The following is a 14,233-nucleotide window of genomic DNA, read 5'->3' as shown; positions in this document are numbered from 1 at the left end:
CCTTCTATGGGTCCCTCATACTGTAGGTGGTGTAGGCTCCGGATAGAACCTGGTCGTAAGTAGGCTTCCGACTTTAGGATGAGCTTACCTTCACCAAATAATTAACCTAAACCATTAGGGCAGTGGTCTCCAGACCCTAACACACCCAATTACTAATCAACATCTCAAGATGAAGATTAGCTAATTTAGAAGTGTTAGTTTTGGCCTGGAACAAAATCTGTGACCAGGCTTAGTGACAACTAATGTAACCTCATTGACTTATTCAACCCCTATTAAGACTCATTCTGACCTTTTCCTGAAGACTTATTTGTTTTCTTCAATGTAAAATCGTACAATGATGATGTCATACTGCCCACTGGTGGCCATGACAGATAGCTACTATATTTTAGAGCAGGAGCAACATTCCCCTGCTTTTATCGAATCCCCTCTGCCATCTCATCCCTGTTTATCTATTTACCATACATTGTCACACACATTTATTTCGGTGCTTACATTTGTTATACATGGAACACCAATTATTGAGGATGATCACGTTCACGTTCACGTTACCATCAAGAAATATGGACAAATGCAGTAGAAGTAAGCGTTTACACATGCATCTTTTGAGGCATTAACAATTGCAGGACAACAATAGTGCTTCTCTTTTCCTAGGATGGTGATGTTTGCTAAATAGCTCTGTAATATTCTTGCACTGTCAGAGCCAATACAAAAGGTACTTTATAGCTCAGAGCCATAGAAGTCAAGTGAAGCATGGCCACAGATATTAATGCAAATTAACATACTAATACCTTTTAACTTGCTTTTTATCTTTTTGATATGCCCATGTCTTTTCCCGAAATGTCCGTTTTATAGAGATATCATTCATTTGGAACAATCGCAGCGATGTGTTAGAACTGACATAATAGTAATAGCCACTTTCTAGTGCTGCTGGTGTTTTACTTGCACTGTAGTGTATAGATTGTAAGGCAGGGTAGTAACCTGTTGTCTTCTCTTCCTCTTAGCAAAAAGCCAAAGAAACCAAAGAGACAGAGGCAAATGAACAACCGATTGAAACCTCTCACCCTAGCCTATGATGGGGACGCTGACATGTAGCACTCTGGGGTAGCCTAGTCCTCCAGAGACCTGCCCCACCTGTCGTAAAAACAAAGAGACATATCCCATCATAGGAAGGACAGGGATGTTTTCATCTTTGCAGATCAGAAGAAGAAGACCAACGGCCATCTTGAATCCATTTTGGAATTGAGGAAACATTTCTCCACTTAGACATATTTGGGTTTAGTCCATTTCAAGCAGCAGTTCTCCTTTTCCATTTTCTTTTGTGATATTTCCTTAAACAAAAGCCTTCACAGCCTCCACTCACTACGAGGAAAATGCCTTTTTTTTGTTTGCCCATTTTTTGCTTTCAAATGGAATGGCTGCTGCGAAGAGACAAACTTTTCTGTCTTTGAACACAAACAGCACAAGCTCATTTCTTTGCCGTGTTCTTCTGCTCGTCACTGAAACGTTGAGTAGCTGGAGGCTTAGGATGCACTGGCGGTTCGCACGTTGCCAAAAGTCACCGCAGGGAAGGGGAGGAAAATCTCCATGAAAAGGCTTGGATTCATTTCCTTTCTGGATTTTGACTGAAATCTCCTTCGGTCGCAAACAAAGAGATACTTTTGGTTTCCGGTTGATTCCTAGACAGAGGCCTATCTTGAAGGATAAACATATACAGACCGAGAACACAAGATGAGAAACAATCCCTGGTTACTGGATCTATTGCCTGTCTCCCTTTTGCTTTGTTTCAGGCACTATTATTGCACTATATTAGTGCAGCATGATATGCACATGATGAGTTATACGTTGTATTGCCATAGAACATTGCCTCTCTTAAGACACAACCAAATGCAGTTGGAAACTAAATGTGAAAATAATGGGCATTTTCAAGACCATGGATACATGATAACTGGAGATGATGTCCACATTCTATAACACAGGGGGGGTGTGAGTCAATAGTAAATATGTATAGATTTTATTTTGTCACAACTCGTTTTGTTTTTGGTCCAGTATCTTTTGTGGTCTATATACTGTAGTTTGTTTGGTATTGTCCCTCTCTATGCCCGAATGAAATCGAACAGACGACTTAAATGAGGACCATTGATTCTGTTCTTGCTTACAATGAGATATTTCCAATGGTTTAAATGTTCTAAATATGAAACATGGCCCATATGTACATGGAAGATAAATGGGTAAATGGATTTTCTTATTTTTGAGAGAACTTGTTTTCGCAAAAAACAAAACCCTTCTAAAGCTAAAATGATGTGTGTGACTATTGTATTTTTATCTAATTTCTAATGTCACGCAACTCTAACTTCTGCCTTATTGTGTCAATTATCAGCTATCTACAGTACCATATACATTCATGAAACCAACATATTTAATAATGGGTGCAGCACAGGTTTAAACTGTATGTCATTGATTCATGGGATGAATGACTGATGAATTTGGTGATTGATGAATTTCGATAGAAGTTAAACGGTACCATTTTCTAGGACAAAAGGCTCTAGGAACAAGACTATTTAAATGTCCTTTTTTCACAATGACCCATATCATAGGTGCCCTTAGACATATTATAATGATGCAGTCGTTCACCCGGCGTACAATATCACATCATATATTCTGTATATATATATCGAGGTTCATCTAAGCAGCCTTCATTACAGTATATGAATACAGAGGAAATATGATGCCGCTGTTCTACAGTGGCAGAATTCGACCAGTCTGCCTGATAGCTAGAAGAGCAGCTGATGAGGAGAATGTTAACTTTTTTTTGTCAGTTTTCCTTTTAAATATTTTTTGAATTTTTTTGGAGAGAAAAAAAAAAGATCAACATATGTGTACATTTATTTTGTATTGCACACAAATGTTTAGTTTGAATATTGCAAAGTGGGTGTATGCTATTACTGATGGTGGTTCTCTTGAAGCAAGCTGTGTGTTGTACAAAAAGATAAGACTCCGTCATTTTGTAGAGATTGTATCGGAAGTATTACTAAAAATAAATGAAGAAAGTGTTATAAACATACTAAGTTACAGTGAAAATGTTGATAAATGCCTTTCTAGTGTACTGTCATTATGTTAGATGTACCACTAGATGTCTCTCTAGACACAAATGAAAAGTTATATTGCAAGGCTCTCTTGAAGACTCTTTCCCTCTATCTCTTCCTGCCTCTCTCTCTCTTTCTCACCCCTCTCTCTCTCTCTCTCTCTCTGTCCCTTTTCCTGCCTCTCTCACTCTTTCTCGCCCCTCTCTCTATATCTCTCTCTCTCCCTCTTCCTGCCTCTCTCTATCCCTCTCTCTCTACCTCTTTCTCTCTTCTCTTTCTCCCGCTCTATAAAACATCACATAACACTGACAATCAGACCTACAAGCACTACCATTCACGCAACACCGCCACTAATCCTGCAACAAAGAACGTATCATTCACATCTTCCAATAGACAAAAAATAGACAGAGCATTTGATTTTCAGCCCTCAGTCAATCTGAAGATTGATCCCTGCTATTTGCTCCAGGGTCTTTTTCAGGTTTCCCTTTGTCATTTATCTCTAGTTGTGGCATTTTTACATAGTCCATTTTATTTTATTTTTCAAGAAAGGGATTTGCGTACAGGTAGGCATGAAAGGTGAAGGTCTACCAAGAGGAATGAAGTCCACATGTTGGTGCGTTGTTCTCCTGTCACTCATTTCTATGGTAAGTTGAGTTTTTGTTGTCAATTATCTTGTAAAAATCTAATTTTCTCTCTTTTGAAATCTTGTGTTCTAAGCTACCAGCTAAATGTACAGATGTTGCCTGTGCCATAGCATTTTTCCAAATACTTTTTTACTCACAAATGTTTGGTAAATGTATATGCTGCATATATATTTTGAGTATACTTTTCAGAACATTGAAGAGCACCAGTCTTTGCTTTTACTCTTAAAGGGAAATGTCACCATATTTCAACTTCATATTCATTATCTCCAGAACCACCCCATCATCAACATGTGTGAAAATGCAGCGTTTCTATGTTTTGTAGTAAAAAAGACATAGGAAGATAAGTCTTTCCAATGATGACATCAACCAATTAGTAGACAATTAGTGGGCAATGCATACTAATAATTGGTTAAAATCACACGGTGCACACCAATAATGTCATTGAAAACACTTATCTTCCTCTATCTTTTTTTTTACTACAAAACATAGAAAAGCGCCATTTTCCCATATGTTGATGGGGTGGTGCTGGAGATTAAGACGATGAACCATTTGTGAAATTTCCCTTTACATCTTTACTTACTCATCTATTGTTTTTAGTAGATGTACTATTGTGTTGTGTGCAGAGGGAAACATTTTGTCATTCACATTCCGATTGGTTGTTAGATCTAATTTTAATCAATCGACTCTGATGAATCTCCCATTTGAGTCACTCAATTCAGTTGAAAAGTTTGACATTTCAAACACTTGACATTTCACCTTTTGATAAGCTTGACATAATATCTTCATTGTTATGCCATAACAGTTTGCCATAACAGACATCCCAATTGTGTTAATCTTCTGGTGCGTAGTAACCCTGCATGAGGTAAATCTGTCAACAGACAAGCAAGAGAAATAGGCCCAATTTGTCTCTTACACATTATTTGAACTTAATCCCACAAAGTTGACTAATCTTCAATAGTTACCTTGGGTTATCAGCACTTCATTTGCATAGTGATTGAAATAAGTGAATTATGAATAATTATTTATACAATTCCCATTATCGAATTGAATTCGCAGTCTTTAAAATTATAAACTCAATTTCACACTTCACTAGGCTCGCTAATCATTTTATCCCTTGAACTAATGAAGCCTTTCCTTTTTTTTAAGGAACACTTTTATTCAGTGCATTATGATGCAATTATATTAAACTAATACTATGTTAAATGTAAAATGTCACTACAGTACTGTAAACATGAAGTGTTGGATGTACAGAAAGTGTTTACTCTCAATTGTACCACTTGATGTGAATGTTTTTCCAGGCTTCGCCTCCAAATTGCTTCGCCATGCTTTAATGGGGTGCGCATAATTGTTTCGTGCTCGGCGCATCCTAAGCTCAAGCCCCGAGCTCCTTCGACAGATTGACAGACCCATGGGAACCTCGCAAACTTATTTTGGACGCCTTTGAACCAACTCGTGTGTGAAATAATGTGATTATGTATTTATCCTCTGGGTGAGTTGGAGAAAATAGTGGCTATTTTTTTGTTGCCACGGTAATACCCTCAGTCCAACTGCTGACCGTTTTCATCCTCTACAGAACTCATGACGACAATACTGCCCTATGTTTGCTACGTTTCTTAGTCTACCATTCTATTTCACACCTATTTGAGTTGTCTTGAGATGCCTCACTCTAAAGCCCATAATCTTTGACCCCCTCAGGTAACTCTGGTGATTTCACTTTGATCTCTGTTCATCTCTGAGAATGCTATAGCTGATCCATGAAAACATCAGAGAAAGAAAATCCTACATTTTCCAAGATTAATTTGGATATCAGCACAACCAAACTATCCCCTAAAGGAGTGATGGCCAGCTCCCCCAGGAGAGCTACTGATTAGTAGAATCAAGTGTTAGATTAGGGCTAGAACGAAACCCTGCGGAGAGTAGCTCTCCAGGAGAAGAGTAGGCCACATCTGGCCTAAAACATATCCCTGGAGATGTGTACAGTCTTACTGCGCTTAGATTCAATTCCGTTCTGCTCACTGAACGATGGAATCATGTCCCTGCGGACTCACAGATTCTGAATGGTTCTGATTGACCAGTGCTGTAAGGGGCTGTCTGAGATTCATTTAGGAACATATGGTAGCTGAGAGTTGAAAGGGAAGTATGTCATGTCAGTGAATGTCATGTCCTTTATATACTCAATAGAATGGGTGGAATTGCCATGATTCTTGGATTCATGTAGATTCATCAACATGGTGCAATTTTGTTCCACTATAACATAAAATACTGAGTCAAGCTATGGCAAACAAACAACTCCAAACTACCCAAACAAGATGGACGACATTGTTGCTTTGAATAGGAATAGAGACAGCCGGTTCCAACCATTCCAACTCTAATGACTCTTTAACCGGAAGTGTCGGCTAATCGCAGCACCCAGAAATTCACTCAACTTAGTTGCTAAAATGGTAACAGTCTGTCGGAAGAGACAAGTCTGCCCTATAACCCCCCCCTACGAGTTCCAGCTGCAGTACCATTTCAGTGAATGAAAGCTCACACATTTTTAATAGTCTCTCCTAGGTGTTTTTTAGCTACCAAGGTTGTCTTATCAGAACAAGACATTTTTGCTATATTGGGGTTTTAACCTATAGCATATCCTCCTTATCACAAGGGAAGCTACTGTACAGTACCAGACTGTATCTTCCTCCCTCTAGGGAAAGGATTCCTTAACAGGAAGAGATAACATTCAGGTACATCCATCGACTGTGTATACCACATTATGTCTATGGATATTTCCAATAGGACTCAGTAGGGTATTTAACAGGGTATGTCCTCCATTATAAAATCATCCCAGTATTTGTGTAATCATGTGCAGGAATTCTGGTTTGTTTGAGGCCACAGGTGAGATTTAGAACTGTCTGATGAGCAATGCCTCAAACTTTTCAAATTCACCCCATTATAGCTGTTTGTGACAACCTGTTTCTCCACCTCCATTTAACACCAGCGGAAAAAAAGAAACTAAATGTGAAAATAATGTCTCACATGCTCTCAAACAGAGCGAGGTAATCTTGGCCTTTCCTCTGTTTCCTCAGACAAGGCTGCCTTGATGTAAATGTTGGTTTAGTCAGGAGTGCCTTGATCTGCCTAATCTCTGTAGTGTGGATTACAGGTTGGTTTAATCCGGGAATTGGGGTCTCTGCGAATGTGACACGGGGCCCTCTAATCCCGACCATGACAGTTTGCACAGGCTGTCAGGTGCTTCAGATGAAAGCTAATTGCATGTCAGTGTTGAACCCAGTATAATAAGCGTCATGACAAGACCGCAAGGACCAAGCTAGCTCTCAAGAAACATTTTGAAATTGAATTGTGCATATGATTGCTTAGGAGAAACGTGTCTGAATCAACTAAATGGGATATATTTTGTGAGATCCTTAAAGGGAAAACTAAATATTTTATTTTCCCAGGTCACCCTCAAGGTTAAAATGCTTTTAACCTTGAGTCTTTCTCCTGGTTAAATAAAGGTTAAACGAGGGGGGAGAAATGGTTGGCAGTCCTTCCGAGTAGCGGGAATCCATTGAGATTGAGCTTCAGTCATTTACCGGCACAGGTAATTAGAGCTCTATGTAAGCTCTATTTCATTTGGTCATTGGAGAGCCCACTGCTCATGAACCAGGAAAGAGAAAGTCATGGGAAATAAATTGGGCTTATTTGAACGATGGTTCATACTTCCTATTCAATGAAACTGAACCGCTCAACCTTCCCTATTTCTTTTCAGATGGAGAAGGCGAATGTATAAGTTAAAGAACATTGCAGCGACAGTTTCTTAGTGCAAAATAATTCTGCAAAGTGCAAAAAATACCATAAACGTTGTTCTATTCTCGCAGTGTGATTTAATTTAAAACTTTTCTTCAACAATGTGCGTGATAAGGAGGCGATTATTTAACCAGAGTTTACTAAAGTGAGCAATACATAAATAGTGCCCCCTTTATAACACATTGTTGAAGAAACATGTCAAATTAAATCAAGTTGGCAGATTTATAATTAGGTTTTTGCACAATTATTTTGCACTGTTCATGGATATGAAGTCAAATTTGGCCCAAAACAATGATAAGTTTGAAATTCGGCTTGAGCACCAAAAATAAGAAGATTTGATATTTTTCAAATGAAGTATTCTATGTCCAAATCCAACATGCATTCGCACTATAACTGTTGCAATACACAGACTACCCTACCGCAATGTCATCCTGTGAACTTTGTGTAAGAGAGAAGACCTTATTCTCCTAGTATTGATCTGAGGTAAAGGTACAACATGTAAGACTTTGCCCAGATAGATCTGCTGTCACGTTCCACAGATGGGGTTAGGCCATCACTGTCACCATTCTTCGTGAAGTGCAGTTGGGAATCTTAGCCCTGTCATCTGTATTATTATGAGGGCCGGAGTAAAGGAATCATCAATCAACCGTTCAGGGTACATTCAGCGGGTAATCGTCTGGTGTTGCGTCACGTCTGTAGGCTACTGAAGAAACGCTTCATTCATCTATATGTATGGCAGGATTGGAATGTCCTTACGCTTGATAAAAGACACTGTTCATATGAGGCAATTGTGTCATGCACTGACTTTGTCTCATATTATTACTATATCCATTAGTCATGACCTTCAGCGTCACTGAATTTCAAATGGGTATTGATTTTATTGCCATTTCAGATCTACAGTTCATGTATGATCTATTGGTACAAAACACAAAATTGCCATTTTTTTTATTTGACCTTTATTTAACTCGGCAAGTCAGTTAAGAACAAATTCTTATTTTAAATGACAGCCTAGGAACAGTGGGTTAACTGCCTGTTCAGGGGCAGAACAAATGATTCAAGGACATATCAAGGACATATAACTTTTGATCCTACACAGCAGGCTTATTTTTTTAATGGTTTAAGCCAATCACGGCATGCCTGTTGTGTTCCATCATTGAAATAGGATTGTATTGTCTCTTTGTTTTCCACAGGTTACAAGTGCCCATTCGTCTGCTTCTGGAAGTTCAGACGTTCTGAAGTCAGAGAGCCCGAAGTCGAGAGCTAAGGACCTCTGGACAACAGACACCAGCAAGGACTTATCCATCAGTCGCCTGCTCTCCCAGACCTTTTATGACAAGAACCTGTCTGGCCTGGATCTGAACTATGACAAGTTGGAACCATACTCTAAACAGGAGCTCTGGGACTGGCTCCACAACGCCTCTAGCCTTCGTGACCCCCGCTCCCGATCCAAGAGGAGACCCATCGTCAAGACAGGAAAGTTCAAGAAGATGTTCGGCTGGGGCGACTTCCACTCCAACATCAAGACAGTGAAGCTCAACCTGCTGATCACCGGGAAGATCGTAGACCACGGCAATGGCACGTTCAGCGTCTATTTCCGCCACAACGCGACGGGCCAGGGCAACGTGTCGGTGGGTCTGGTGCCGCCCACCAAGGCCGTGGAGTTCCAGCTGCAGCAGTCGACGGTCCTCGAGCCCAAAGACACCAAGCTGTTCAACTGCAGGGTGGAGTACGAGAAGGTGGAGAAGGGCACCAGGAAGTCGCTGTGTTCCCACGACCCTTCGCAGAGCTGCCCTCAGGAGCAGACCCAGAGCCATGTATCCTGGCTGTGCTCCAAGCCCTTCAAAGTCATCTGCATCTACATCTCCTTCTACAGCACCGACTACAAGCTGGTGCAGAAAGTGTGTCCGGATTACAATTACCACAGCGATACTCCCTACCTCCCCACCGGGTGATTGGCTGAGCAGCTAAGGGAATGGAACAGAGACAGACAGGGCATTCGCTCCTGAGAGGTGTCAGTTGATTTGAGCTAGGCTGGCACGGCCCTCAATAGAACAGAGGGGGATGCTTTACTGTCGGAACAGAACTGTTAAAAGGTATTAATAAAGCTAATGCGTCCCTGCTGCTTGTGAGATCGCTACACTGAGCAGACCTTCCCTATGGCCATTGTACGAGCATTTAGGACACAACATTTCCTGGCTTGGCATACTTTTTCCTCATGTATTTTGACCCTCTATAGTAGCTATACGAAAGTACTCAGCCGGAGCTCTCGCTGAAGGTTTGCCATTATGTAAATAATAACTCATAAAGCCCACTTTATTCTATTAGAAAGTGTTTCGACCTTCTAATGTAACTCTGTGTGTTGATGGAATAGCATTTTTCATTTTCTCTCATTGTCCGTTTCTGTTTGTCGCTGGTGATTACAAAGCGGGAAATGAAATAGGTAGATGTCGACTTACTGTGAAGGAAAGTGTCAGAACGCATTAAGACGTGCCATCTATTTCATTACGTGTTTGTATCTGTATGACAGCCAGAAATACAGATCCTTTCAGAATTGTTTCTTTTTCAGTCTCAGTGAATTATTGAAACATCAACATCACATTTAATAAGAGCAACTCTAAAAAAGAAAATACATAAAATAAAAAATTTCCTACAGATATACACTGAGTATACCTAACATTAGGAACACCTTCATAATATTGAGTTGCACCCCCTTTTGCCTTCAGATCGGCCTCAATTAGTCAGGGCATGGAGTCTATAAGGTGTCAACGCGTTCCACAGATATGCTGGCCCATGTTGACTCTAATGCTTCCCACAATTGTGTCAAGTTGGCTGGATGTCCTTTTGGAGGGTGGACCATGCTTGATACAAATGGGAAACTGTTGAGTGTGAGAAACCCAGCAGCACTGCAGTTCTTGACACAAACCGGTGCACTTGGCACCTACTACCATACCCCGTTCAAAGGCACTTAAATAGTTTGTCTTGCCCATTCACCCTCTGAATGGCACACATACACAATACATGTCTCAATTGTTTCAAGGCTTAAAAATACTTCTTTAACCGGTCTCCTCCCCTTCATCTACACTGATTCAATGAGGAGTCATAGCTTTCACCTGGTCAGTCTATATCATGGAAAGAGCAGGTGTTCTTAATGTGTTTGTATGCTCAGTGTACATTGTTTTCGGTAGATAAAGAAAAAAAATGCTAGCAATGGTTTTCAGCTCTGACATGGATGCCATGTTGATAGCAATCTCTTGCCATCAGTTATATCCTATCCGACACAAGTTAATGTGGAGTAAATCAGCTCAATGAAGGACTTTCATTCATTATGGATCTAAGTGTATTTCAATATTTAAAAAAGAAGCATTTATGTTTGCCCCATGAGAAAAAAACACAGTAAAGAGTCCCCACTGTTCGCTATAAAACATTAAATCAAGGAAATCAAAGGAAGTTACAGCATAAAATGTGCTGCTTGCCAGAGGACATGTATTAAACTGCAGGGGCATCTCTCCACACATTATAACAACCACTTCTGACATCAATAACGCAAATTCTGGATGATGATGATGTAATAACACTATACGATAATGATGCTGGATATTCGATTTGGCCATTAAGCTTTCATTACGCAAATGTGATGCTTGTAGCTGATTGTGAAACATCTCTGAGAACCATCACGGTGATTGTCATCCCTGTGTGAGAGAATAATGTCTGGGAATTACACTGACACACAACGGGAGTAGAAGTCCTTCATGAGGTTGATGGGCACCTTGAGGTGGAGTTCTTTATGCAGTTTGCATTGCACATCTAACTAGTCAACTACTACAGGGTCTTTAGTACTGTACACGTGCACACAGGCTCGTTTGTTGTTGACACAACTGAAAAAAATGGAATGGAAGATTTGACAAAGTACTTCATAAGAAATAGGGGTTTGTTTCCTATGAAGAGAGGGGCCCATGTGATAAGGGAGTGTGAACAGGGATTTATGATGTGGATGAACAAAGCTGACAGAAATAAGCATTAACATTTGACTCGTAAATTGAGAGCAGTTATCTGTCATCATGGCTACTGGATGACAAATGTCTCAGATTATTTAATTGAGTGGGTCTTCCATTTTTATAAAGTGTCGTTTTCTGTATAAGATCAGTTAAATATATTGCCAAATTGGACACTCTTGTCTTCATTTTGTGGAATACACTATACTGTACTTGAGTTATGGCTAATTATTATTTATTTGAAATATATGAATGAATTCAATTGCACTCTTTTAGATGGGCCATGTCCAATAGTTGCCATGTCCAATAGTTGCCATGTCCGAGTCTAAGCTCTATCTAGTACCATTTCTAGGAATGAAACCCTCTATCTGTAATATACTACTGCATGATTACCGCAAGGCTTTTGATGAGTGAATTATCCTCCACCTCAGATCCAGTCTGTTGGTGCAGTTGTCCTGGGCCATAGCCGCACACCAAGCCTCTGGTCCCCTCCTGCTCTCAAATAACTACCTGAATAATGTGGTCTGGGGAACTGTCACCAATGGCAGATAGAACCAGGGGATTTCTCCTTCAGACTCCCAATGACACCCAGCAGCTGCAGGAGTAAACAGATGACTAACCACTGGCCTTTTGGCAGCCATTTGAAACTGGGAGGAGGAGGAGACCTGTAAACGTTGCCCTGACATTTAGGTGGATTAAAAAGTTATTGGGATCCGGCTCTCCTGGTGTCAGAGGTAGTTGGCTCCGTAATTAATTGTGTCTTGGTCTTTTTTCAAGAAGCTCAGCTAAAAGCCTGCTAAGTATCATGCTTGTTGAAGTCCTTCACTTACTGTATGTAAGGCTAGGTACACTTGGTTAGCCTAGCTCTTTATCTGATATGACATCTACATTAGTGACCAAATAGCATATCACTCATAAACAGATCATCAGGTGGGACGTCAAATGACTTATCTGAGTTTGTGCAATTGGCATCTAATTCCAGAGTAATTCATTAATGTCATTTTGTATCTTGTTATGTTATTGCAGAATTCATGTTATGTTTTGCTTTGAATCTGTGGTGTTAATTTCTGTGTGAAATGCTGACATATTAAAGCACTATCAGACAATGGCTTGTGGTTTTTGAGTTACAAATGAACTGCTCTCGTCCAAACGGTATTACTATCCTGGAAATGAAAGCTCACTCATTGTGAATGTCTCATATCAGGTAAAACTGGAGAGAATTAATTAAACTTTGTCATTTTAATTGCTTCAGTGACAGCTGTCCTTTGGTGATGGAGCTATCCTAATGCACATACTGTGGCTTGTCAATTACTTTCCCAGTGAATAGATTAGAAAAGCCACAGAGGATAGCATCGTTTCATTAGTCTGGATTAATGCCCCTGGGCAGAACTAGGTATGAACACTTCGCCCCTAAATATGCTGCAAAATGAACAATACTATTTAGCCCATATGAATAGAATGAATTGTGGCAACATGAAATTAAGTTTACGCTCTATTAATCCTATCAAACTACTCGTGCAGCAATATTTGACATGCTAAACTTTTGTCACTCAGTTCCAGGCAAATTGTTGCCATTTTGGAGGACGTAATTCTATTCAACGTTTAACTGTATGAAGAGAATTCATATTTGACATCATTTGAGTGCAATTGGACCCCCACCTGAACATCTGTCTGTGTTACTCTCTGGAACAGTAGGCTTCCACACCTACATATTCTCACATATTCATTAAGACAGTTTCTGAAGCTATTTTCACATGTTTATGTTGTCAGCTGGTACACTTTTCAAACTCTGTATGGAAATTTCCAACAGCTTTCACTGTAACTCAGAGCAGATCAGCTGTTACTCAACCTATTGTTTCAATAGAATAAAGAGAATCAAGCCAGGAATCAAATGTTCCATAGAGGGCTATTTAAATGTGACTTGAGGAAGCATTTTCAATTGGACATTTTGACCATATTAATCAAATTCACATTCTGATCATAGGGATAATGGCCCAACTTAGCGTAATAGTTGCACAGCTGGCTATGCACTATTATGTTGACACATTACACTAAGTAGGGCTGAATCGTTCTGATGTAGCATCAATGGTAAGTGTGAAATTGTATGATCCAAAGCAGACACCTCAGTAAGTATTGACATTTTTAAGTTAAGGATCCATGAGGCTTAAGCGGATTACATGCCTCTCACACATTCCTCTACCCATCGTCTGTGTTATCAAGCCCTCCAATCAGCAGGGACACTGTAGCTGTGTTTCCCTGCTACTGTTGTGTATTGCCAGCGAGAGGAGAAGAGGCTGAGACCAGCTCCCTTGTCTGAATATGTTTGGCCCCATTTCAATTACAGGAAGAAAATTAAAAAAAACATATCTAAACATGTAAATAAAGGTAATTATGATTCATGACCAGTTGATGTATACAGTGCCATGTTTACTTTTAACTACTCTGCTGCTACCCCGCCTTGGATATTCTGGCATTGAAACAATCAGGGTCGACATGTTTTTGAGCTGGGGGTTAATTTTCAATCGATTTATATCTCTAGAACCACTCCTCCTACCTCTACCGCTAAAGGTGAGATGGAAAGGCAGTGTTTGTGACAGAGATGGACTAGGTGCTACGCAGAGAGAGAGAGAGAGATGATGCACTTAAAAAATGCATCACCATTAAATCAAGGTATAACCTTGAATGAGTCAAACTGTGCCAACACAGTAATATGAATTCTGCCCTCAGT

The 14,233-nt window shown here is 40.0% G+C and overlaps 2 protein-coding genes across 2 annotated transcripts in view; both read left to right on the top strand.

Annotated features, from left to right (window-relative positions):
• The window catches only part of LOC135522313 (thrombospondin type-1 domain-containing protein 7A-like), a 106,943-nt gene extending 103,878 nt beyond the window's left edge, over positions 1–3,065 (top strand). Inside the window, exon 29 of the mRNA XM_064948449.1 lies at positions 1,002–3,065. Within this exon, the coding sequence (XP_064804521.1) occupies positions 1,002–1,092 (91 nt within the window). The 3' untranslated portion in view covers positions 1,093–3,065. The remainder of the gene's footprint in view (positions 1–1,001) is intronic.
• Positions 3,066–3,388: 323 nt separating this feature from the next.
• On the top strand, positions 3,389–12,605 carry LOC135523112 (neurexophilin-1-like). The gene is made up of 2 exons (XM_064949838.1): positions 3,389–3,727; positions 8,704–12,605. The coding sequence occupies exons 1-2, from the start codon at positions 3,653–3,655 to the stop codon at positions 9,463–9,465; spliced, it is 837 nt and encodes a 278-aa protein (XP_064805910.1). The 5' UTR covers positions 3,389–3,652; the 3' UTR covers positions 9,466–12,605.
• The last annotated feature ends 1,628 nt before the right edge of the window (positions 12,606–14,233 follow it).

Source organism: Oncorhynchus masou, chromosome 30 (genome assembly GCF_036934945.1).
Source record: "Oncorhynchus masou masou isolate Uvic2021 chromosome 30, UVic_Omas_1.1, whole genome shotgun sequence".
Taxonomy (NCBI): Eukaryota; Metazoa; Chordata; class Actinopteri; order Salmoniformes; family Salmonidae; genus Oncorhynchus; species Oncorhynchus masou.
This window is presented reverse-complemented; position numbering and strand designations above follow the sequence as displayed.